This window comes from Cucurbita maxima, unplaced genomic scaffold, assembly GCF_002738345.1.
Source record: "Cucurbita maxima cultivar Rimu unplaced genomic scaffold, Cmax_1.0 Cma_Scf00048, whole genome shotgun sequence".
Classification (NCBI taxonomy): Eukaryota; Viridiplantae; Streptophyta; class Magnoliopsida; order Cucurbitales; family Cucurbitaceae; genus Cucurbita; species Cucurbita maxima.
The window spans coordinates 556939-580811 of record NW_019272064.1 but is presented as its reverse complement, the minus strand read 5'-3'; the positions used below and the strand labels follow the sequence as shown (position 1 = coordinate 580811).

The following is a 23873-nucleotide window of genomic DNA, read 5'->3' as shown; positions in this document are numbered from 1 at the left end:
GAAGCCACGAAACCTTGTTCAATCAGTCGAAGGTAAAGCTACTACGAGAAAGCAAGACAAGATAAATTATCCTTTACAGAAGGAGAAGCCCATGTGTTTACTATTTAGGCAGAATATCGTCACCCATTCTTATTAAGAAACTGAAAGAAACGGAAATTCATGGAAAGAAGGTAGAACAAATTCCTTGCAGCCCAATCACCTATTTCTTCTCTATTAACCGTAAACTCCTGATTCAAGAGTATAATAAGTCAATTTATAATCTTTAACACCAGTTTTGAATCCAACACTTGCTTTAGTTTCTGTTTGTGGTGCAAAAGAGGAACAATGAGTTGTAGCATTTCCTATAAATGGATCGTTGGGGTTTCTCGTCTAAAGACGACAGGAGGGTACTCTATTCGTTACTTGAAGATCCAATTAATTAATAGTCAAGTACAACCCAAAGCGGCGAAAAACAAATAGACATAAGCACCAAATCTTTTCCCGAACAAATCATCTTCATCGCATAAGCCCATTACAAGTCATTTCTAGATGCTTCCTTCGGAAGAGCAGGCCATCTGATACTGATAGTCGACTGCTCTCTATAGAGCTTGATAATGCGTATTCTTTCTTAAAGGTAGTTTTATAAGTCTTTATTTAATTCTCTCAATTTCCTTGCTTCTCTTTTTAGATGCTTACAGGGATTTCAAGGAGCGAGGAATAGGCAATTCTCACAATCACGGTCGATCATGGTTCAACTCCATGTCGTGAAAGTGAAACCAAGAAAGAAGCCACATTCTCTAAAAATTTCAAGCTAAATGTAAGACACTCCTATATGGGTGTAGACACCACGGTAATAACCATGAAGCCGAAACTAGGGTAGATGCGTTCATGATATTTTTCTTTCGTAGCCCTTAAGTTAGATTAAGACAAATACGATAGTCGGAATAAGAAATAGAAAACTAATAAATTATCCAACTCTACCATAACTATTTTATTGCCTCGTATAAGAACATAACTACATTTGAACTAAAATCAGGTTTGAGGTTCTACATCTTTTTCTTTTTTCATCGAGATGTGCATCACTCTTAATGATAGATCTGAATCACTTTCATACATACATACCAACCTTTTCACTTTAATGCACGTAAAATTATCCAAAATGTTTCTAACTTTATGTTACATTTGGACCTAGAGGGTTGGGGTTGGGGTTGGTAAGGAGTGAGTAGGTGTGGAACACGATGGTTATAAAGCACCACTGACGCCTTCCCCTTCACCTCATCCACTGCCCATTTTTCAAGCTCAGAGAAATGCCGGCCGAGACCCAACCCCCTTGCCATGTCTTCCTGGTCACCTTCCCCGGCCAAGGCCACATGAACCCCACGCTTCGGCTCGGCAAAAAGCTCGCTTCCAAAGGCCTTCACATCACCATCGCCACCACCCTCGACTTCGGCCACTGCCTCAGAAACGCCGGAAGCATCGCCGACCAACGTTACCCCTTCGGCGACGGTTTCATCGACTTCCATTTTTGGAACGACGGCTGGGAGAACGATGACCTCCGACGCAGAGACTTGGACCTATATCTGCCGCAGCTCGAGCTCACCGGCAAGGCGGCGCTGTCGCAAACGCTCAAAGACCGCGCCGCTGAGAATCGGCCGGTTTCTTGTCTCATCGGAAACCCATTTGTTCCGTGGGTCTGCGATGTGGCTAATGAGTTCGGAATCCCCTGTTCTGTTCTCTGGGTTCAATCTTGCTCTGTTTTCTCCGTTTATTATCATTTTTCTCGTAAAACCCTGAATTTCCCTTCCGAATCTGATCCGTTCTGTGATGTTGAAATACCCTCTCTGCCTCTGCTGAAACACGATGAAATCCCAAGCTTCTTGCACCCATACGGCGAGTACAAGGCCATTGGTCGGTCCATTTTGCAGCAATTTAGAAACGTCTCTGTCCCATTTTGTATTTTGATGGATACTTTCGAGGAACTTGAAAAAGACGTCATCGATCATATGTCGACGATATGCTCTGTTATTCCGATTGGTCCTCTGTTTCAGACGCTAAAACTCTCCGACGAAAAAGGGTCTCTCTCCGGCGATTTCTTGAAGGCGGACGACTGCTTCGAGTGGCTTGATTCAAAGCCAGAGAAATCGGTTGTTTATATCTCGTTTGGAAGCATTGTTCATTTGAGCCAAACCCAAGTCGAGGAAATGGCTCACGCGCTCTGTAATTCTGGGTTTTCATTCTTGTGGGTCATGAAGCCATTGATGAAGGACATGGCGGATTGTTTGGGGCTGAAATCGCATGTTCTTCCAGATGGGTTTTTGGAGAAAGCAGGGGAGAGAGCTAAGATTGTGAAATGGAGTCCACAGCAGAGAGTTCTGTTTCATCCTTCCATTGCTTGTTTTGTTACTCACTGTGGATGGAACTCGTCGGTGGAGGCTCTGAGCACCGGCGTGCCTATGGTGGTGCTTCCGCAGTGGGGAGATCAGGTGACTAACGCCAAGTTCTTGGTGGAGCAGTTTGGGGTTGGGCTCCGGCTGACACGTGGCGTGACGGAGAAGAGACTGGTTCTGAGAGATGAGTTTGAGAAGTGCTTGAGGGACGCCATTGTTGGGCCTAAGGCGGAGGAGCTTCGGGAAAACGCCTTGAAGTGGAAGAAGGCGGCGGAGAAGGCAGCGGCGGAGGGCGGCTCCTCTGAGACTCATATCGATGAGCTCGTCGGCGAGATCAGGAAGCGATCAGGTACCGTAATCAAGCCCCAGGCAAGCCTGTGCGTCCGTACTGACAATTAGATTTTATGTTATTTTTATATGCCATTTTTTGGCACACAATAAATTAGTTTATTAAAAAAAAAATTAATTATCGCAAAACTCTTTTTTAGATAATTTATTCAAATTTTGTTTTTAATAAAGGTAAAGGTTATCTCAAAAATATTTATTTGTTATTTTTTAATTATTATTATTATTTTTTTGCATTGGGTTGAAATTTGAGTAAATAAGTTTTTGAATTTTGAAAGCTTTTTAAATTTTTTTTTATTGTGTAAACAAATTTTAAATTATTAATTTTGTATGTATTAACTTAAATGGAAAGTTGAATGTTATATTAAATATAAAAATTGATTTCATGTAGAATAAATTTAATTATTTTATATTTTTTAAAAATCAAATCACCATTAGTTTTATTAGCTTTGATAAAAAAAATAAAAATAAATAAAAAAGACTAAGAATTAAAATCTTTAATTCTTTTTATAATTTAATTTTTTATTAGACATAATAATAAATATTAAAAAAATATAGGATCATTAAATATAACATAAAATATCATAGGCTAAATACTTTTAATATTAGAAATATAGAGAAATTATTTGATAATATTTGTATTTTTTTGTTGTTTTATTTTCATTTTTTTTAAGAAATATGATTCTAAAACTCATATTTATATTTGTTAAAATATTTATTGCAATTTGAGATTCATTTTAGCTTCTGCCCTTTTAAATATTTAAAATTTAGAATTAATATTTATTTAAGATAAAAATTAATATTCTTATTTATTTCCACAGTGTAAATTAATAAAAAACATATATTTTATTTATTTTAGATAAAATTTAGAATTTTTATTTGTTTCAATAAATTATTTATTAACAATTTGTAATTATTTTTACACTGGGTAAGTGAATAAGAATATTAATTTTTTGTTTCTTATATTTCAATTATTTTTATTATAAAATAGAAGTATCAATTTATACGATTTTATAATGTTAACGACTCATAGATATAGCAGTCGGATATATCAATGAATATTTTAATCCATCATTTACAAAAGATATTTGAGATATTGAATAATCCTCAATATCGATATCAAACTCTCTTATTTATAAGTATATTGATAATGGATATGTTGAACACAACTCTCTGTGAAAAACACTCGTACTCTTTATTAAGATCAATCGATAAGATAATACAAGACACTGTGTAGAATACTTTTTGGATTTCGTAGGTAGGGTGGAGGGGTATTTGAGGCTACGCAATGTAGACCTAACAAATCTAAATCTTCTTGGACTTGACTCTATTGGACTAGTGATGATATTCCAATCGGATAAAACAATATAAAGAACTTAGGAGAAAGCGTTTTAATATGGACGAAGGAAATAATGGATAATAGCTTCTTTTCGAGGTAGAGACCTACCTCGAAAAGCTTGTCGACTTTGATTTAAGGCTAGAGATATTCATTGGACGGGACACACAAGTCTTTTCCATTTCCATTTTGAACCACTCATGATAATTTTTATTTTTTAAAAAATATTTATTTTAAAGAATCTTTTTAACTGACCATTTTTATTTTTGAGTCTAATTTTTATAAAAAAAAAATATTTTAACAAATTCAACTAAAAAAACATAATATTATAGGACATTATAGTACAATGTACTTAGCTGAAAAAATTAAATGCATATATTTTTTTTTGTCAACACGATATACCTCGTATGCATTAAATATAGGTGATCGAATAATAATGGTAGAAAATGTGATAGAATATTTCTGTGTCAGGAATGAATTTATTACTACAATAGTTTTGGTTTTCTTTTCTATTTTCTTTAACAATGTATTTTTCTAGTAATTTTAGGATATTCACATAAGTAAACATAATATATTATAAACTATACGATATATTAACACAAAAGATATAAAAGACTTTAGGACATGAAATTGATAAATTTCTAAAAATAATGGGTATCAAAGTTATTATTCAGTTATTAATTTGTACATTGTTGAAATAAATTCGTATATAAAACTTTATTTGATCGAAATAAATGAAAATAGTTGGACTGTTTCTGAATAGTGTTGGGCAGCGTGCATGAAAGGTGGGTGAGGGAGCCAAGCCGAAGACAGGTTGACAAGACGAAAGGAGTTGTTGTGGGTGTGGCTATGGGCGAACGAGATGAACACAAATGGGTACCTCACTTCCTGACCCACGCAGTGCATGATTCAAGAACGCAGCTGGTAGGAGCCTTGGAAATAGATATCTATTTCAATTGTGATGAACATTCATAAACAGCCTCCAAATCTTCTAAATGAACCCGGAAAGGCAAGAGATAAGAACATGAAAACAGAGATAATTATCTCGAGTATAGGACCAGAATTTGAGTTGTAGTTGAGTCTGAGTCATACTAAATAAGAGCTAGCAGATGTTTCTACACCTTTATCTAGATAATCTACTCTTGATTAGTTAGAGAGACAATGTCTGTTACCCGTCGTCAGTTTTGCAGTTTTAAAACGCGTTTATTATAGAGATGTTTCTACACCTTTATATTGTTCCGTTTTCCTCTATAACCAATATAGGATCTAACAATTTACCCCCTTTAGGGGTTCAATGTTCTCACTCGCACACGACTTGCTGTCTAGCTTTGATACTATTTGCAACTTGCTCGTACACTGCCTGTTGACGGGGTCCAACGTTCTCACTCGCAAACGGCTTGTTGTCTAGCTCTGATACTATTTGCAACTTGCTGGTACACTGCCTGTTGACGAGGTCCAACATTCTCATTGGCACACTGCTTATTAGATTTACCCTCTTTGGGGGTTCAATGTTCTCACTCGCACACGGCTTGCTGTCTAGCTCTGATACTATTTGCAACTTGCTGGTACACTGCCTGTAATGCTTATTGTCTAGCTTTGATACTATTTGTAATTTGATGAAACTTGTCTACTTTGACCCAATCCCAGGGCATAAGGGGCATGATGACTTGACGTCATCCTCACCTTCCTCCGACTTATCATCATTGGCAGTCTGCTGAGGGTTCCAACCTCAATGGTCGGCAACTAAACATGAGGGTTGCGCTTGTTGCGGGACTTAGCAATCATGCACCACCTGTGTCCTGCGTTCCCGAAGGCACCCTACTTTGACCCATATTGCCACTAACTACATAGTTGGTTGGTGGAGCGAGTTCATAAAAAACCTGAGTGAGTTCATAAAGAGAGACAAACCCAAGTCGCACAGAGACTGGAAGACAAGCTACGAAGACAAGTCGCACAGAGACCGAGACCGTTCAACTGAAGTCGGGCCAATGAAATAAAGCATTCGAATTTATGAAAAGATACTTGCATAATTATTATGGATACTGTATAGCAACTAAGATACTTATTTAATACATTATTCACAAATATTAACTACAACTAAGGGGTAAACAATATTTGAACTGGGCTTGGAGGGGTGCGCCTGGCCCATGCTATAGTGCAACACAAGGGCGACGCTCGAAGACCCCAGCAGCAAGCTACTGTGATGGGCCTTCACCCATAAAAAATTAATTTAACATCATGTGGGCCGATGGCCCACGTATCAGATATTAAACTGATAAGAACAGATACTACACTTGATCTTAGCCAAAAGGCCGAGAAAGGTATGCATTGCTTCGTGGTTGACGGCTCATTTTATAGTGCCATATGGTACACGCTTCAACAACGCTTTTCGATGTGGGACAAACTTTTAAATTATTCTCTTCAAGCACACTTCCAATGTGGGCCTAAAAATTTATGCCATTCGGCCCAGTGACGTCAAGATGGGCCTTGTAGGCAATATACCTTCGGCCCATTTTTTTTGTTTTCAGTCTAAATATGAAACCCCTTGTTTTGTGTGTTAGTTTCCTCCTCCTTTGACGCCCCCGCCATGGTACTTCCGGCACTCCTCCGTCGCTCTGTTATCCGACGTTCTTTCCCATCTTCCGCCGCTCCCGGCGGAGAAAGCCTCCATTTCTCAATTTTTTGTGAGCGGAAGTCCACCTTCGCCTTGAGTAACGCCACCGAAACAGTATCCGAACAGAAAAATGAGAAGGGAAGCAATAGATGGTTCACGTTGCCTCCATTTACTGCGACTGTAAACGGCTCGGCTTTAGGTAATCGCATAATGAACGGAGGAGCTCAATCCGAAGCAGAAACTTCCACCACGGCAATCACCGCCCTGAAATGGGTGTTCCGCTGCTGCCCGGAGCTTCCGAGGAGCCTTGTGCAGAAGCTATTTCGACTAAGAAAGGTTTCATCCTCAATTTCACTTAATCCTATGTTAATTCTTGCAATTGAATGATCAGTCAAGCTAGATCAAATAAGATCTCGAAATGTCATTAATGCATGCAACTGAATGTTAATGTGGTGATTAGCATTGTCAGATTTCGTTTTCATTGTTAAATTTTAGCATGTTACTCAGTTTAATGAATCTTTTCCTTTTGATATCTTTCAGGTTCGAAGAGGGTCTTCTATGATTGAAAATTCTGAATGTAATTTGGAAGCTCGAGACCAACTTAAAAGAGTGAGCAGTTATTTTCTCTACTTCGATTGATATTAATTGCTATGTTTATATTCTGATTTTGTGAACGTTTCATTATGTACGCTGCTAAGCATTGAAGATGGTTATTATCGTGCTTTCCACATGGAAGAAAACTTCCTTAACTTGTTACTAACATTTTGAAGTTATTGCAAGGTGGCAGCCAATGACATTCTGAACATAGGTGATAAACTTTGCCTCCCCATCTCCGTTCAAGTATTTCCTACAGAGAGAGCTCCGGATTGTTGCAATAAAGAAGAAAAGAAATTCATTCATAGTCTAGTTTTATATAAGGTTTTCACTTTTCACTGTTTTTTCCCTCTGTTGTTTCCCGATTGTTGCAATTAAGAACTGTTAGTTCCTTCTGCTGCTTGTGACGCTTTTTTATTGTGTCAGGATCCAGCTATACTTGCTATCAATAAACCTCCTGGCTTGCCCGTACAGGTATGCATTCAACTCGTACCATTGATTGGTCCTTTTGAGTAGTCATGGTCTTCAAATTTACAAAATTCTCGCAAATAAATATGTTTATTCAGGGTGGTATCGGCGTCAAAAGAAGTTTAGATGAATTGGCTGCCAGTTGTTTAAGTTATGACTACTCAGAGCCACCTCGGCTAGTAAGTTTTTCTTCGAAATATTAGATTTTGTTATAAAAACCATAAGCATCAATTTTTTTTCCCAATTCTTTAGAGTTTTGCTTCTTTATGTTGAATTCAGTCAGAAGTATTGTACTTTGTGCTTGGCGTTAATTGGTGGTGTTTGAACTTGACCTTTAAATGATGAACTTTGACGCTGGTGTCTTTCTAGTTTGAACTTGAAAATCCTTATCTTGTTACAAACAAAGATATGGGCTTTGCTTATTGCTAGGTACACAGGCTTGACAGGGACAGCAGTGGCATCTTGATAATGGGCAGGACTTCCACAAGTACTTCAGTTCTTCATTCTATCTTCCGTGAGAAAACTCTCGGGGCATCGAAACATGTATTTTTCTCTGTACCTATACTGTTCTTAAGAAACATAAATCTGATAGAGATAAAGACCCGAATAAAGTATTGCTATCACTCAAACTGACATGATAAATTATTTTATTATTTTATTTTTTCATTGCGTTTAAGGCGAACCATGTTGATAGGGAGAAAATGATTTTGCAAAAGAGATATTGGGCACTTGTAATTGGTTCTCCAAGTCATACAAAGGGATTGATTACAGCCCCACTTGTAAAGGTTTGTGTATAATTTCTTTCTAGCAACTATCTTGAAAGTCTTATCTTATACTGAGTAACCATACACTTGCATTGGTTTCTTTGTGATATCTGTTTCTTTCCTTATATGTTGTCTTGAAATTTATGTATGCTTCTAATGGTTTCAGATGGTGTTGGACGATGGAAGATCTGAGCAAATTATGGTCGTTGACAATGCTGAATCTATTATGCCTTTTCAGCACGCAATTACTACATATAAAGTGATCAAATCTCATCATGGTTTGCACTTCACCCTTTTGACATGAAGCATTTAATGTTTCACATATGATTTTCCAAGCAGTAGACATATTTTTAATCCGAATAGTGAAGGCATACTAGAATATCTGTTAGACCCCAATTACAAAAGCTTACACATGAGAAATATTAGTGTGTGTGTGTGGGTCCTAAGGAATGTTGCTAGTTAGGAGGGAGGTGGGGGTGCAGTGAGAAGTATGTAAGCTGTTTAGTTGAGTGGGGCAGATATATTTTGCTAATTTCATTGAAATCGAGTCCTCTTATGAGAATAGAGGGAGACCGGGAAGCCCTCAATTCTTCACCTGAGACTGTTTATAGATAAAATTGAGGTTGAGGCCTATCAACATCATACGAACATGCATAAAAAGAATGAACTTCGTAGTTTTTCATTCTTTAGAATACTTGGGTTGTTTGTTTTATGCATATGAGATCATCGCTTGATCTTGTTTCTAATAAAGCTTGCATCTGATCATTTGATTGGGAAGGGAAGGGTCTTTTTATAATCATGAGGGTAGGTGTGAGATCCCATATCGGTTGGAGAGGGAAACGAAGCATTCCTTATAAGGGTGTGGAAACTTCTCACTAGTAGACGCGTTAAAATCGTGAGGTTGATGACGATACGTAACAGACTAAAGCGGACAATATCTACTAGCGGTGGGCTTTGGGCTATTACGAATAGTATCATAGCCAGACACCAGACAGTGTGCCAGCGAGGACGCTGGCCCTCGAGGGGGTGGATTGTGAGATCCCATATCGGTTGAAGAGGAAAATAAAACATTCCTTATAAGATTGTGAAAACCTCTCACTAGTAGACGCGTCAAAACCGTGAGGCTGATGCCGATACGTAATGGGTTAAAACGGATAATATCTGCTAGCGGTGAGCTTGGGTTGTTACAGTAAGATACGACTGAGAAATTTTACACACATTGTCATTCTTTCTCTGTAGTTGAGAATGAGAAAAGTTGAATACCGACCCAAATTAGCTAGAAGACAGCTTTATGCTCAAGTAATTAGATATAACTCTACTTGACTGACTTTTGAAAGAATGTCTCACATGTAAAGGAAAAAGCACTTTGCACTAGGTTATTTTGATTAAGAGAATTAATAGTTTTAAATAAACCATCTTAAAATATTTCCATGTAAATATCAGATTATGTTCATTTATTACAAGGCAATCGTGCAGGATACACTTGGGTGGAGTTGTGTCCCCTCACTGGAAGAAAACATCAGGTAGATCGAGCACCCTATCGCTCCAATTACTATACGTTTTAGTCTCGTTTTCTACATATTTTTAGCTGAATATACCTCGTCTTGTGTGTGTCTAATGCAGCTTCGTGTTCATTGTGCCGAGGCATTAGGAACACCTATAGTTGGAGACTACAAATATGGATGGCAAGCACATAGAAACTTGAAACCATTTCCTCATAATTCCCACAAGAATCAAGGAAAGAAACAATCCCTTCCTTTTGGTCTTGACTTTGAAAGTGGAAGTATTGCAGAAAACAACCCTCGCCTACACCTTCATTGTAAGCATCTGACTTTACCAGATGTCTCTTGCGCACTGCATAATGATTCTCTAGATCATGACTGCTCAAGATTGGAGCGTCTGGAGTTGGATGCTCCTTTGCCTTCATACATGCAAAGAAGTTGGGATATCATAAATAATTAGAGTTTGCCATCAAATTTTCTGGACCAACCACTTTTTCATCCTTTCAACAATCCTGCCTGCCCAAACCTTCACCTTTAGCGATTGCTTTTACCCGATCACTGCAAATCGTTATCTAGATTATGACTCCTCAGGGACGGAATGGCTCGAGTTAGGTTGGATGCTCCTTCGCCCACGTAAATCCAAAGAGGCTGTGTGATACTGAAGCACGATCTATTAGATACAAAATTGAAAGTTTACATATCCATTAGACACTTAGCAGAGGATCCATTGTCATCATCGAGAATCTAATTCTCTTTAGCCAGCCCCATTCTTTGCCTTGAGAAGTCTGGATGACTCGTCTCGTCCAATCAGAATAATACTTTTGAGGTTGTTTCTGGATGTTTAATCTTTTAAACATGTTATTTGGGGCTGTAGATTCATCAACGCTCTACAGTGCAAGTTTAACCAAAGTTATTAGGTAAACGATGCCACTCATTATAGCTGTGTTCTTCTGCTGTATTCGGTCGGAATCCCTTTATAAGGTATGAAGCAAGAAGGGAAAACTTCCCAGCAAGAAGTAATCCCATGACTGTCTAGGCACTGCCAAATCTAAGCTGTGATTTTATTTTTTATTTTTTGAGCTCAACTAAGTCGATGTAAAGGAGAATTGAATATTTATCATTCTAGTTATATGCTCGAGTTGATTCTAATAACTAATTTATGCATGTTTATTATAGCACGGAACTACTTTCCATAGGAGCCTATGTCAACTAGTTAAGATGTATATGGATTGCACGAGATAGAGTAGGTATTACTCTCAATGTTTAACAGTGAGCATTATAACTGGTACACTAGATGTGCATACTTCCCGATCCTCTCTTGAACTTTCAAAATTTTTTAATATTACTATGAATATCTTTATCATTAATTTTGGATAATTATTAATATTTTATTTAAAAAACACTATTAAAATTCTGTTCGCAGATCCTTTAAAATCTTGTCCATACTAACATTTTTTTTTAAAATAAAATTTTAATAATACGCTTTAAAAAAATTTATTTAAAAATATCTGTAAGTAGAGGTATGAATTTGAAAATTATAAGAACTTTTGTAACATTGACACAGATAACAAGAGAGGTATTAATTTAGCCTACGTTTAAAATCTCTGCCATATCTTAACTACATTTTCCTTATCCATAGGCTTCATCAAATCCAAGTTTATAGACAAAATAGACACAAACTTGAAACTTCCCAGTTCCCGATGGATCCATCGTAAACATATAGAGGAGTGAAGGGCAATACTCCAATTCCCATATAGCCATTCCCAGTAAGAATCAAAATAAGACCAAACAAAATCTAACAAAATAATGATTCTTTTACCATTCCCTGTCCTTGTGATTTAAAACTGAGTAAAATTCTGAAACATGATCATATGCCATAAAAAATTAGGGATGGGTCATGTCTGTAACTAATTTACCTGTTTATCATCCGTACTTCATAAGACATCCTTTTCCCAGAGCAGATGGCAAAGGGAACACGGTTGTTTCTTGTCAACTGGAAAGAGATCTAAAAAAATGTTTCAAGTGTTTTTTTATGTAAACTGCAAACAAAGTGTATCAGGTAAAAATCATTATAATATATTCAACAGATCTATTTCATCAACAAATCAGCCGCGTCACCTCACTTGCAACTGTGAAGCACAAGATACCAAGTTCCTACCCCCTACAGTTCCTGATATCACTCATTAGCAACTGAGGCTGTAACCACCGCGGACTCTTCCTCATTTCTAAACAAATGCAGTCATTAGTGACTTGCGTGGATGAAATCATTGATCTATTAATCCTCCTGCCTCAAGGTAAGCTGTAGCCGAATTCCGTAAATCGAGAGATTATAAGTTCTGACTAAAGTACATATTCATGAAATATCTTGAAGGGTTGAATCCAATCAGGATAACTGCAGGCAAAAAAAGGGAAATGAGATGTGATTGAAGCATAAGAGCTCTGAAAATGGGAGTTCGAGGTTTCGTTATGACTTACAGATTGGAGTAAGGACAAAGACCACGCCAATTGGATAGAGGAAGACGGTGGTTTTCTCCAAAAATGGCAGTACTGCATTGGGGCACACGGTCTCAGTTTATGGATTGTTTTATTAGAACACATGTGTCATTGATTAATAGCTAAATCATGCACCTTCTCTCGTACCAAATATATATGACATAATTTGAACAAAACTTTCAACTGAGTCCATTATGGACTAAGAAGAGCTAAAAGTTGGGAACAAGCACTTCTTTTCACCTCCACCAATTGCAAACTGAAAAGTTTTAGCCTACACTCAACTCATTCACAGGCCATTTGTCGAATTAAAATCTGTCTTCTAACTCCACCCCACGCTTCAACCACGCCCTTAACTCATTAGATTATCAAACGAGTTTGAGGCGATTTCTCTGGTGGGAAGTACTTTTAATAGTTAAAAAGTCCATTTTCAAATTTGTGTTGAAAATATGATTAAAGAAGTATTTTACTCTTCAAAAAGGCACAAGCACTTAACTAATGCTTCTCCTAAAAGTACTTCTACAAAGTTTTATCATTTTTTTAAAAAGAAAAGTCCTCAGAAGCCATTCTAAACCACACTTAATCTCACCTCAATATTGTAGATACAATAACCTTTAGATAAAATCCAAAGCATGACTTCCTAAATGGCACCTAACTGAATTTCTAAAAGAACCAAAAAGTTCTAGCCATGAAAAGAAAAAGGCTCTGACCTATCTGGTTCAGTATTCCATAACATTATTTATGCAATCGACACAAAATATATAGATCTGATAGGAACATGAAAGAAAATATTGCTTACCATCATAACCTAAAAAGTTGACGTAGTGGTAATACGAAGCCCCAATCATGAAAAGCAAATTTGATAGCAATAACGGAATGAAGCCATGGGCCACCAGAAGCGGTGATATAAAATAATGGATCACTGCAACGAAACCAGGACTTCAGAGCCGCAATTAAATGTTTGAAAACAAAACATAAACAAAAGCTATTATCATACTCACCGTAAAGCAAAACAAACATTGGGAAGAAAGAATTGCAGTGCACATCAAATGCATAGAGCCTTGAACCAGTGAAAAATAAACAAACAAATAAACCATATGTCAATACACTAATTTTTAGGGAACAACGGGAAGACATTGCGTAAATATAATAGAATATTAAAACCCTAAAGGCCACCAGAAACACAAAACTAAAAGCTGCATCAAAATAATTTGGTCCTAAAAACTGATGTTTAACAGAAGTTGAAATAAGCTATAAGTAATCCTGAGTAAAGCTAAAATTGAGAGTTAAAGATCTTACCACTCAACCCGTTGCTCAACTACATGACTGCCCGGTGTCTCTTCCCGAAGGTAAGAATTTGTTAATAACCTGAAAGTACATTTGAATGATGAAATTGATCACTATAAATTATGTCGGCATGTAATAAAAACATTTTGAACAATAGAGATTGAAGGAATGTGAAAAATTTCATACAAATGCTCAAGAGGTCAACTGTGATGATAATTCAGCATTAACAGGTTGTTAAAGGACAGGAACTACACGTGGGACTTCAACATAATTTTACATAGACATCTGAAAGGAAATTGCATCAGAACCAGAGGACCTCAGCAAGGAAAAAAGAAAAGATCTAGATTTACTATTCTTTGTTTGAAGCTACATCATCTCTTTAGCTGATAAAGGAACGCATAATTACTGAAACTCATGCCCAACACACGTAACAGGAAAACTATAGATCTATTATTCTAAAAATTAGGGTGGCTCATGTGCTTAGTGCTGATGTCAACCATTATCCAGAAGATTTGATCCACCAAAATGTATGAAAAGTGACGAATCCTTCTGGGAAAGTTTTCTAACTTTCATTCATATTGTACATATGCCTATTTCATTCAGTGCAGAAACAAATATCTGACATTAAAGTCAGGGAAGCATTAAAAAAGGCACGTCTAATTAAGAGGAGTCAAGTCCCAAGTATAAATCAAGACAGTCAAGAGAACAAATAATCGTATCTAGAATGTAAGATCCATTCGAGATTATAGCAAATGATGAATATTTCTTGGTACAAAGAAAAATAATTTGTTGGCAAAATGATTTAGCAACATGCACTCACAGCATGGAAATAGCTTACCAACAACCAGTAGCCAAAATCGCCCCAGTTATTAGCAAATGGAAGAGCAGTACTGAAATAACTACAAAAGTGGCATGTGCTGCACTATGATCATATCTGAAATTATTAACAAAATTTGACAATCAGAAAACACAACTAAGGCATAAATTAGCTGGATTTTTTAATAGACAACTTTATAATAATATATATAAATAAAACTCCTATTATAACCAATCGAGAGAGAAGAAAACAACTATCACATAAAGTGTATAGGTGTACATGTTTCTTTCAATTTATCTCCTGTTTTGGTGTTTGTACGAGTGTAAGCCTATATGTTCTTTGTGTGAGAGACGAAGAGGCTGGTACACCTTCTCAAGATTCCCTCACTCACACACAAACAAACAGACACAAATATTTAGAAAATGACCTACTTTAATGGACGTGTGCTTCATTAAAAAACAAACCAACAAAGAGATGAGATACTGCATAGAAGCATTGGCTACACTTACGCAGCACAGTAAGCCAAAGTTGCGATTGCCAAAAGAAGACTGCAGATCACAACAAAAGCAGGATCATCACGTGCCCATTGATTCTTAGTTTCTGACACAAGAAAATAGCAAACAACTTTTCATTTGAGTTCTAACAGATGAAAAGCTTTTATAATACACATATTACATCTATCGTTAAGATACTTTTTTTTTTTCTTTTGGAAAGGGAAACAAACTTCATTAATGCCATGAAATATAACAAAAGGAAGAAGGTCACTAAGGCTAACGGAGGTTATACAAAAAAGTTCCAAAAAAAGTATGTAGCTTACTCTATGTGGCTTCTGTATACAAGATAAGATCATAAAGATAAATAAGGTTTCTACCCTGTCTTTCAAAGGTTATATTGTTCCCTTTAAGCCAGTAAAACAAGATTGCTAACCGATTTTTTTTTTTTCTTTTGTAATTTCCAGATGAAAATAGACATCCCATAAACTTTTGTGCATATGAAATAAAATAGTGACAAAATCACATTTAAAAAGAAAAGATATTGATCTTGGGTTTAAACACTACACTAGATATGACCCCCATGTAATGGCCTATATAGTCAATTTTGTTTCCCTCATAACAATGTTGGAGAGATCTTTGACTCCATCTCAACTAGAGAGTTCAGGGGCTAAATAGATATAAATCTGAAAGTCTAGAGACTAAACTTGTAATTTAACCATTAGAATAAGATTAGATATTAACTTCAAATACTAATTTAAAACTTATGTTCTAGGATGGATGATAACTTCACCCAAAGGGTAATCCTAACAAGCAAGAGTAAGAGGCCTAAGCAACGGTGTCCCAAAATTTAACAATACACCCCGATATCTCCATCACTTATTTCACCAATGACTTCAGACATTTTTTTAAAAAAATAGAAATAATCTTCCCCTCGGAAGTACACATGCTAATCCAATACATGTGTATCAATCTGAGTATAAAGCCCTGCATTCTTTTAAGAAAAAGAAATTGTTTTGAGTTTAGACAAAAATTCACTTTCTCCACCTGGTAGCATATTACGTTGGTAGTGATTAAATATGAGAGGAAATCAACACACTGTTAAAGGGAAAAGTGCATATTGGAAAATATCTAAACAACTTGTAAACTGGATTACATATGACCGTAAATCGTGAGTACAATTATGGGTTCTTCAGCACCATTACAATCAGCACAAACAAACAAACAAACAAACAAACAAAACAGGACTCTTTGATGGGAGATGTACTTACGCTTGTGATACTTGGTATGCTGATAGCTGCATCCAAAGCAAAATTCCACCAAAAGTCCAAATAGCAACGATTAAAAAAGGGCAAAAACAAACTTGAAACAGAGTACGCTACAGCTGTTAGTGAGTGACAATAGCCAATAAGAACCAATACGTACACAACTTTTGGTGAAGTGCATAGATGAAGCATTTGCCAGAATGTATATTCGATGTCCATTTGTTGCCACTGCAATTAGCCAAATAAAGTGATGACTTATGAAATTAATGGCATCCAGCAAGCAACATCACATAAGAAGGAAATTGAAAGAACATTAGCTTCATTTTGAGGCCAATTTCCAACAATTTAATTGTAACCAAGAAAATGACAATTTCAAGAACTGCAAAAGAACAGAACTAGCTAAAGCATGCAATAAACTACATTACAAATCCAGAGGGCAACTGAAACTTGTTCTCATCAAACACGACCAATCTCTGAACTATCCAACTATTACTGCTTGGATTCACAAGAGCCAAGATCCACGTGGCACCACACCCAACACATCAAGGATCAAACAGTGCTTGAACAGCGTGAAGTAAATCACCAATAACGGAACAACAAATGATCTAACCAAAACGAAGCAGGTAGGAAGAATCGCAACTAAAATACAAAATAAGAACAAAATTTCAGAACGAACTATAACAACACTGTTCCAATGTCTACACTGAGAGAAAGAAGAGAAAAAAAGAATGAAGGCACACAAATTCCTCAAATTAACAATAATACAAAATCAAATGATTTTATACAGACTTCATCAGCCATATCCGTGAAGATGAATCGTTTACAAATTAGATGCGAAAAGTAGCAGTTTGATTAACATATGGAACGGATCTGCTAGAAATGGAAAGTAGACATAATATGAAGGAGTGAGATAACCTTGACAATTCGACGGAGGTACTGTGGATACATGGAATTAGCTCGAGATGTAGAGGCCGAAGAACGCCCTCTGGAAGCTGTAGGCAACATCTCTAATAGCTTCAAATTGCACGTCCTTCTTTCTCCTGCGACCGTCGAGTATTGCAGTCACTTCTTTGCAATGAGATCTGCGAATTTTCCGAACAGACGATCTGTTCTCTTCTCCGTCGACGAGTTTCAGAAAGCGAGCGAGGAAGATGGAAATTATCTCTCTCTCTCTCTCTCTCTCTCTCTCTCTCTCTCTCTCTCTTCAAATGTTACATTAGAAATGATTTTAGCCCAAGTTTATACGCATACTTTAAAATAAGTACATTATTCGTTATCTAATTAATTAAACATTTTTATCAAATAAAATGTTTTTTTTTATTATATTCTAAAGATAATTAGTTAAATTTTGGCTTTACTAAACGTCCATGTTTTTGTTTAACCATATACCGTGAACTATTAATTATCCTCGTATTATTGAATTAAAAAAATGATAAAAAAAAATATAAGTACGATTTTCGGTCTTAAAAAATATTCGTAAATTTTCAAAAATTTTAATAATACTATAAAATAATTGCTTTATTTCAAAAATACTAAATTTTTAATAGTGTTTCATATATTGTAGGATGTTTAAAAAATACCCATGAAAATTTTAAAGTACCACCAACATATTTTACCTTTTCGAAAACTGTTTAATATTATTTTTTAAAGTTAATGTGGTATTAACGGTAAGTGTAATTTTTCTATTTAATTTTAGTAATATTTTAAAGAGAGTGACAATTTAAGAATATAGTACTAAATTTAGTGTCTATTATTATTTAATTTAGTACTAACTTTCTTTTTAACCATAATCAATTTTAAAATGAAACTAATAAACCCCTAAAAACTAAAATTACGTGATTACATTTTAATAAATTTTGTAATAGGTTAGATGTAGAAGTTCCAAGCATGTAAATATTTTTCATTAAAGAAAAAGAAAAACAAAGTAAATATTAAAATGGAAGAGAGCTTAAAACTCAAAGAACCATATTTGAATCTACAGTTTGATAGTAGAGTTTGACATGGCCGATACAGTCTTCTAATACAATTGAAGCTATCCGCAGAAAACACCTTCAAGGACCTCTGCAACTACTCAAGTTCCCTACCAACAGCGGCTTTTGATTCCCACCCACACCAGAAAAGAGAGCGCCCTGGCCCTGATCAGATGGTCACGAGAACGCTCGCAACCAAAATACAAACGATACTTGAAAATGGACACTGAACTCGTGATCAGTTCATATTGTGTCACCTCTGATGTCGAATCTAACCAACTAGAAGGGCGACGGTGGAGATTATGCTATTTTGGGTATAGGAATACTCTCAGCAGCAGGCATTGTCACCGAGCGCAGTAGCTCCAATGAGAAAACGAGCCCCAGGAAATGAGAGAGAATAGTGTTTGCAGAAGCCTGCAAAAAGGAAAGTTGAGTCATTACATGGCACACGGCTATCTCATCAGAATCAATGCACATTTTGATATGCCTTATACAAGTTGGGTTCATTGTATGCTCGAGTGAGCTTTTGTAACGTTCTAAGCCCACCACTAGCAGATAGCAGATATTGTCTTCTTTGGGTTTTCTCTTCCGGACTTCCCCTCAAGGTTTTAAAACACGTTTACTAGGGAGAGGTTTCCACACCCTTATAAACAATGTTTCGTTCCCCCTTCTCCAACCAACGTGGGATCTCACAATCCACTCCCCTTCGAGACCTAGCGTCCTTGCTGGCACTCATTTCCTTCTCCAATCGATGTGAGACCCCCCAATCCACCCCCCTTTGGGGCCCAACGTCCTTGCTGGCATACCACGTCGTGTCCACCCCCCTTCGGGGCTCAGCCTCCTCATTGACACATTGTCTGGTGTCTGGCTCTGATACCATTTGTAACGACCCAAGCCCACCGCTAGCACATATTGTCCTCTTTGGGCTTCCCCTCGAGGTTTTAAAACGCGTCTACTAGGGAGAGGTTTCCACATTGTTATAAAAAATGTTTCGTTCCCCTCTCCAACCGATGTGGGATATCACAGCTTTCCTGTGCGTCTCTCCCAGTCTTCACCTATCCTAACAGCCATGCTCCTATTGTTCCTTTCAGAAGAACGCATATTCTTTATACTCTCATGATTGTCAATACTTACAGGAGAAGTAGATTGATATGCTCTAGCAGTCAATACAGCATATAATATTATATTCACATCCAAAATCTGAAGATCTTTTATGTTTTTCAACAAAATAACCATTGAGAAGAGGGGAAAAAAAAAAACGTACCTGTACTAAGAATACATCCAAAGCAAGAACAGGGCTATTTCCAGGGGGGACTCCCTGGTAATATGGAATTGCTGAGGAAGTAAGAGCCTTAGCAACTAACAATCCTACGGTCGCTTGCATCCCCAGAATGGCAGCACCCATGCCCAGTAGGTTCACTACTATTCCATTTTTTAAGCTATTCACGACATCGGCCCGAGGAGGAGCCTGAAATTAGGATCAATTAATAAAAAGAGGAAGCATGAGTTCAGTCAAAATTCTACTTTATTTTGCACATGCTCGTATTTAGCAGCTAAAATAGTCTATTGGAGGTAGTTTTGAAAAAATAAATAGGGGAAAAAGAAGGAAGCACGCCAAAAGCTGGGATATATAACCTATTGTATTCCAAGAGGTGGTGTACAGGTTATCTTTCTCATTTTCAAATAGATAAATCTCATAACAAATCTATTTTTTTATAGCAAAAAAATCCTATTTATTGTTAGATTAAATTGGTCGACTTGGTTCTGTGGTTTAGAAGGCTGAAAGAACAAATAAATCGTTTTTTGACCTTCCAGTAATCTCGAGCAATCAGAAAACACAGAGACTCAGAAATTATAATACCTTGGAAGGTTGATTTGCAGTCCGTTGAAGTTTATCAGAAAGCCGAATGTACCCGAAGGACCAAAATACAGAAATGAAAGCTGCCACAATACCACCAGCAGTAGCATAAAAAGTGGCAGGTGATGTAATTTTCCCGGTGACGACAACAGAGAATGAAAGAATAACAGCAGCGACAATCGTGCACACCAACTGTCCCCAAAATCCGAGATTACCCAACCTCTTGAAATACCTTGATGTCTTCTCTAATCTCTTTGCCACCTAAACCATCAAAGCAACTTAGTTCATTATTGATGGCAATAATGATAGTGATGCAGTCTAGGAACCTCTCAAGAAAAACCACGAGAAATTGTAATAGAGAAGCATTTGGACATAATTCAAGCTTCATATTATCCCACCATGGCTTCCCATTTCATAATATATACATATAAGACAACGGAATCGAATCCAAAATTCGATGATATTCTCAGTGATGCTTGTTATTTGTGTCCCCTCTTAACTGTTTATATTTTTTTTCCATAAATGTACACCCCATTTGTCTAGCTCTAGCTGCGTGGAGCTACAATTACAAAAGAATTTTTTGTGATTTAAACACCACCATGAAGCCGTACACTGTACATTCCTAAAGAATAACAAAAATAAAAACTCTCTCTAACACCCTTGTTTTCAAACGATCTCTGGTTTCTTTCTTTCCATAAGATCCAGACAAAGGCTCGAATAGCACAGCTCCCCAAAATCCTTGCTTTGTTTTTGAGAGAGCTACCTGTCAAACATCCAAACAAGTAAACAACCAATCCTCTGTAAACAAAATGATAACTGAAACTCCCGATCCAACACATCCAATCGTTAAAGGTATAAGAAAAATGGAGGAAAAAGTGGTCTAGCGCTTCCTTGTGCTTCAATGAAAGGCAGTAAACTGAGGAAGATAAGGCCCAATTTGGAACCTCCTTTGGAGCTCACGAAGTAATCTCTTCCCTTGTACAAAATCACTCCACCTTCCCTATTTAGACTGACGCTAATTCACCCTAAATTAGTTAAGTGCACTGGCGCCTTTCCACTGTTATCACACTACCATATAAAAGTTAAGAAGAGGCTACCTTTACAGAAGTTGAAAACTTGTAAGGAATGATGATAAAGATGAGGAAAGCAGCAGCAATGGGGACTATCACCCAGCCAGCAACAGAAGAAATTTGACAATCTATCCTCGACAATGAAAGCTTGAGAATTTTGTGTATCCCATAGTAATCAATCTCCACATATTCCCAAAAGTTTCTTTGATCCTAGGATTAGAGACCCAATTAGAAGGTAGAAGCCAATGCATGGTCACAATGATCCTATCCCATAAAGCGTGGACTTTCAAAGGGAAGCGCCAAAGCCTTTTAAGCAAGGCCTTTTCCGAAAGATTCAGATTTCCTATCCCTAATCCTCCTAAAGAAATTGGCTTGGACACAATCTCCCATCCGACAAGATGAAAGTCTCCACCCTTCTTGGATCCCTTCTCACAAGAAATCTCTTAACATCTTCTTGATCCTGGAACCCACCAAAGGGAAGATCTTAAAACGGGACACGAAATAGATTGGGATCCCACTCAGAACCAACTAAATGAGAGTAACTCTCTCACCTTTTTAGATTTTTTTGTTTTGTTTTGTTTAAAAGAAGCAAGACACTTTTGAATCTTTTCAATCGCTGGATTCCAAAAGGAGACACAAAGTTATTACTAAAGGAAAACCTAAATGATTGAAAGGACGAGAACTAATCTCATTACTTAAACATATCAAAAGGGTGATGCGAGTTTTTAAGGACAACCTCAAGGTTCAGTGACTTTAAAGTCTACAGTAAGTTGCAAACATCTCTTCATTTTTACCAAAAATAGAGGACTAGAATAGAGACTGTGGTTCGGCTCAATTATGTTGCCAGCTAGAATTTCTACATCACCACTCAATCTTGTTCTTCTAGACTTGGAGGAGGTATCATTAAGATTACTACGCGATCATAACTGTTGATAGTGGGTAAACTCAGAGGCATGGTGAACACCTTTTCATACTCATTAAGCACTTGTAACTTAGCTAGGATGGGATTGGTTCTTCCCTTGAGATACGATCATCATCATTCTAGTAACAATCCCAATCCCGTTACAAAATCCTTGATCATAGCTTTTAGTAAAACTAGGGAATGGCTTAGGAAGGAACCCCTTCTAGAACAACCATCTTTGTTCCCCTTCATAACCTCATCTTGAGTCGTTTAGTTCATTTGCAGGCTTCCACGAATGCTTAACCACAGTTGCAACTATAATATTAGACTTACCTACCTCAAAAAGAAGATAATCCTCGATTTCCTCCAAATTTGGAGGAGTGAACTCTCAGGCAAAACTCTTTTTCCTTAATTGCATAATCTAAACCCAGTGGAGTCCCATACTCATCTGTTCCAGATTGGATTAAATGAAGCTCATCCAACACCTTACCTGCAATGAAGCTGTGCATTGCATCACACTCTATTAGGAGAACAACAGGCTCCCCTTGTAACTCCCCCTTCATTTTCTGTATCAAAGGTTCTGTATGCATTCTTTTAGGAATCTCCACTAGCCCTAGTTGCTTATTTTTCATGCGGAATTGCTTGTGCTCAATATCTAATCCACCCTAGCTTAAATATGATTTATTTGTTTCCTTATCCTGCTTTATCAGGAAGGAGCTAAAAAGTTACAAAGCGAAAATCTTCGTAGGAACTTAAGAAAACATCCAGAGTCAATCAAATTAGATAAAGCAAACCTTCATGAAACTAGTAAACACGACGCTTCATCTATGATTAAACCGACATAAAATTCTTTTGGGGTTTCACCCAAGAAATTAAAGCAAGGTCAGCCTAAATTTCAATACTAAATTTCCTGGTCATATCAAAAACGTTAGTAAAAAAGAACCAAAAGAATTAGAAGAAAGAGAACCTGAGCCAGTTTTGCCTTTTCAGCCTCATCGTTTGGGGGAACCGTCGGCGAAATGGGACTAGAAGAAGCGCGTGTATCCGAGCAAAACTGTCCTCTTCTATGCTCCAGAGCACCAAAAATTTTCAAAAGCAACAACGAAAAAGAAGAAGGAGGTCGAATTGCACTAAATGAAGGGAGGGAATTATGAGGTGATTTGAGATTGGATGCGTATCGGACAGAGAAAGGTCGACGATTGAAACAGCTGAGGTGTAACTCCGATGTATAAACTGCGGCGGACGGGAAGGGACCGCCGCGACCGACCGGCGAGAGTAGCGACTGCATTATTGATGATCGAATAAACCTTTCGATAGCGCTGCAGGCAGAGAGCCTACAGTGGATGTTACAGAAGGCGAATTTCTGGCTTTTGGGGATGAGTTCTAATTAACAATTTATATAAAATATATATATATTAATAATTTAAATATTAGGCCTCACAAACAGGTTAGAGATTCGAATCTACCGTTATATGCAAATGGTTGAATTCAAAATCATAATAATAATAAATTAAAGAATATGGCAAAACCAATATAGTAGTGTCATAGTGCATCACCTAACGCATCAAGAGAATATTCATGAGAAAGTCAATTGAATGTATAAACAAGATTGAAGCTGTAATGGCGTCAATGGCATCATTGATAAGCCCAGTTAGGGTTAGATTGACCTCGGGCCACAACATGAAAAGAGGGAGTTGTATCGCGAGTTTCAACAAGCAACTTTAGAGTCACATGC

At 37.0% G+C, this 23873-nt stretch overlaps 4 protein-coding genes and 1 non-coding gene across 5 annotated transcripts; 2 read left to right on the top strand and 3 right to left on the bottom strand.

The window, feature by feature from the left end:
- Positions 1 to 1222: 1222 nt before the first annotated feature.
- LOC111470948 (putative UDP-glucose glucosyltransferase) lies at positions 1223 to 2835 on the top strand. The gene has a single exon (XM_023116609.1). It carries the CDS (start codon positions 1287 to 1289, stop codon positions 2763 to 2765), a length of 1479 nt encoding a protein of 492 aa, XP_022972377.1. The 5' UTR covers positions 1223 to 1286; the 3' UTR covers positions 2766 to 2835.
- Positions 2836 to 6176: 3341 nt separating this feature from the next.
- LOC111471095 lies at positions 6177 to 6372 on the bottom strand. Its single transcript, XR_002715158.1, has one exon. It is a non-coding gene; the product is annotated as a U2 spliceosomal RNA (small nuclear RNA).
- Positions 6373 to 6597: 225 nt separating this feature from the next.
- Positions 6598 to 11141, top strand: LOC111470950 (RNA pseudouridine synthase 4, mitochondrial). The gene is made up of 10 exons (XM_023116611.1): positions 6598 to 6997; positions 7202 to 7270; positions 7442 to 7579; positions 7682 to 7729; positions 7822 to 7902; positions 8153 to 8266; positions 8401 to 8508; positions 8654 to 8765; positions 9964 to 10010; positions 10111 to 11141. Exons 1-10 carry the CDS (start codon positions 6635 to 6637, stop codon positions 10447 to 10449), a joined length of 1419 nt encoding a protein of 472 aa, XP_022972379.1. The 5' UTR covers positions 6598 to 6634; the 3' UTR covers positions 10450 to 11141.
- Positions 11142 to 11971: 830 nt separating this feature from the next.
- On the bottom strand, positions 11972 to 17555 carry LOC111471026 (protein unc-50 homolog). Its single transcript, XM_023116707.1, has 10 exons — positions 17255 to 17555; positions 16500 to 16567; positions 16346 to 16371; positions 15093 to 15183; positions 14605 to 14700; positions 13779 to 13847; positions 13481 to 13539; positions 13279 to 13401; positions 12465 to 12536; positions 11972 to 12381 (listed from the first exon to the last, which is right to left on the bottom strand). The coding sequence occupies exons 1-10, from the start codon at positions 17342 to 17344 to the stop codon at positions 12317 to 12319; spliced, it is 759 nt and encodes a 252-aa protein (XP_022972475.1). The 5' UTR covers positions 17345 to 17555; the 3' UTR covers positions 11972 to 12316.
- Positions 17556 to 18268: 713 nt separating this feature from the next.
- On the bottom strand, positions 18269 to 23516 carry LOC111470964 (protein TIC 21, chloroplastic). The gene is made up of 4 exons (XM_023116628.1): positions 23106 to 23516; positions 20171 to 20428; positions 19574 to 19777; positions 18269 to 18723 (listed from the first exon to the last, which is right to left on the bottom strand). Exons 1-4 carry the CDS (start codon positions 23424 to 23426, stop codon positions 18610 to 18612), a joined length of 897 nt encoding a protein of 298 aa, XP_022972396.1. The 5' UTR covers positions 23427 to 23516; the 3' UTR covers positions 18269 to 18609.
- Between the last annotated feature and the right edge of the window lie 357 nt (positions 23517 to 23873).

Coding starts and splice junctions, on each gene's coding strand:
- LOC111470948 (XM_023116609.1), top strand. CDS start 1,287: ATGCCGGCCGAGACCCAACCCCCTTGCCATGTCTTCCTGGTCACCTTC.
- LOC111470950 (XM_023116611.1), top strand. CDS start 6,635: ATGGTACTTCCGGCACTCCTCCGTCGCTCTGTTATCCGACGTTCTTTC. Junction 7,580..7,681: donor ATAGTCTAGTTTTATATAAG/GTTTTCACTTTT, acceptor TTATTGTGTCAG/GATCCAGCTATACTTGCTAT. Junction 8,267..8,400: donor CTCTCGGGGCATCGAAACAT/GTATTTTTCTCT, acceptor ATTGCGTTTAAG/GCGAACCATGTTGATAGGGA.
- LOC111471026 (XM_023116707.1), bottom strand. CDS start 17,344: ATGTTGCCTACAGCTTCCAGAGGGCGTTCTTCGGCCTCTACATCTCGA. Junction 16,372..16,499: donor TGCACTTCACCAAAAGTTGT/GTACGTATTGGT, acceptor CTTTGGATGCAG/CTATCAGCATACCAAGTATC. Junction 15,184..16,345: donor GCATACCAAGTATCACAAGC/GTAAGTACATCT, acceptor TTCTTGTGTCAG/AAACTAAGAATCAATGGGCA.
- LOC111470964 (XM_023116628.1), bottom strand. CDS start 23,426: ATGCAGTCGCTACTCTCGCCGGTCGGTCGCGGCGGTCCCTTCCCGTCC. Junction 20,429..23,105: donor AAAAGGCAAAACTGGCTCAG/GTTCTCTTTCTT, acceptor TTGATGGTTTAG/GTGGCAAAGAGATTAGAGAA. Junction 19,778..20,170: donor CTGCAAATCAACCTTCCAAG/GTATTATAATTT, acceptor TCCTAATTTCAG/GCTCCTCCTCGGGCCGATGT.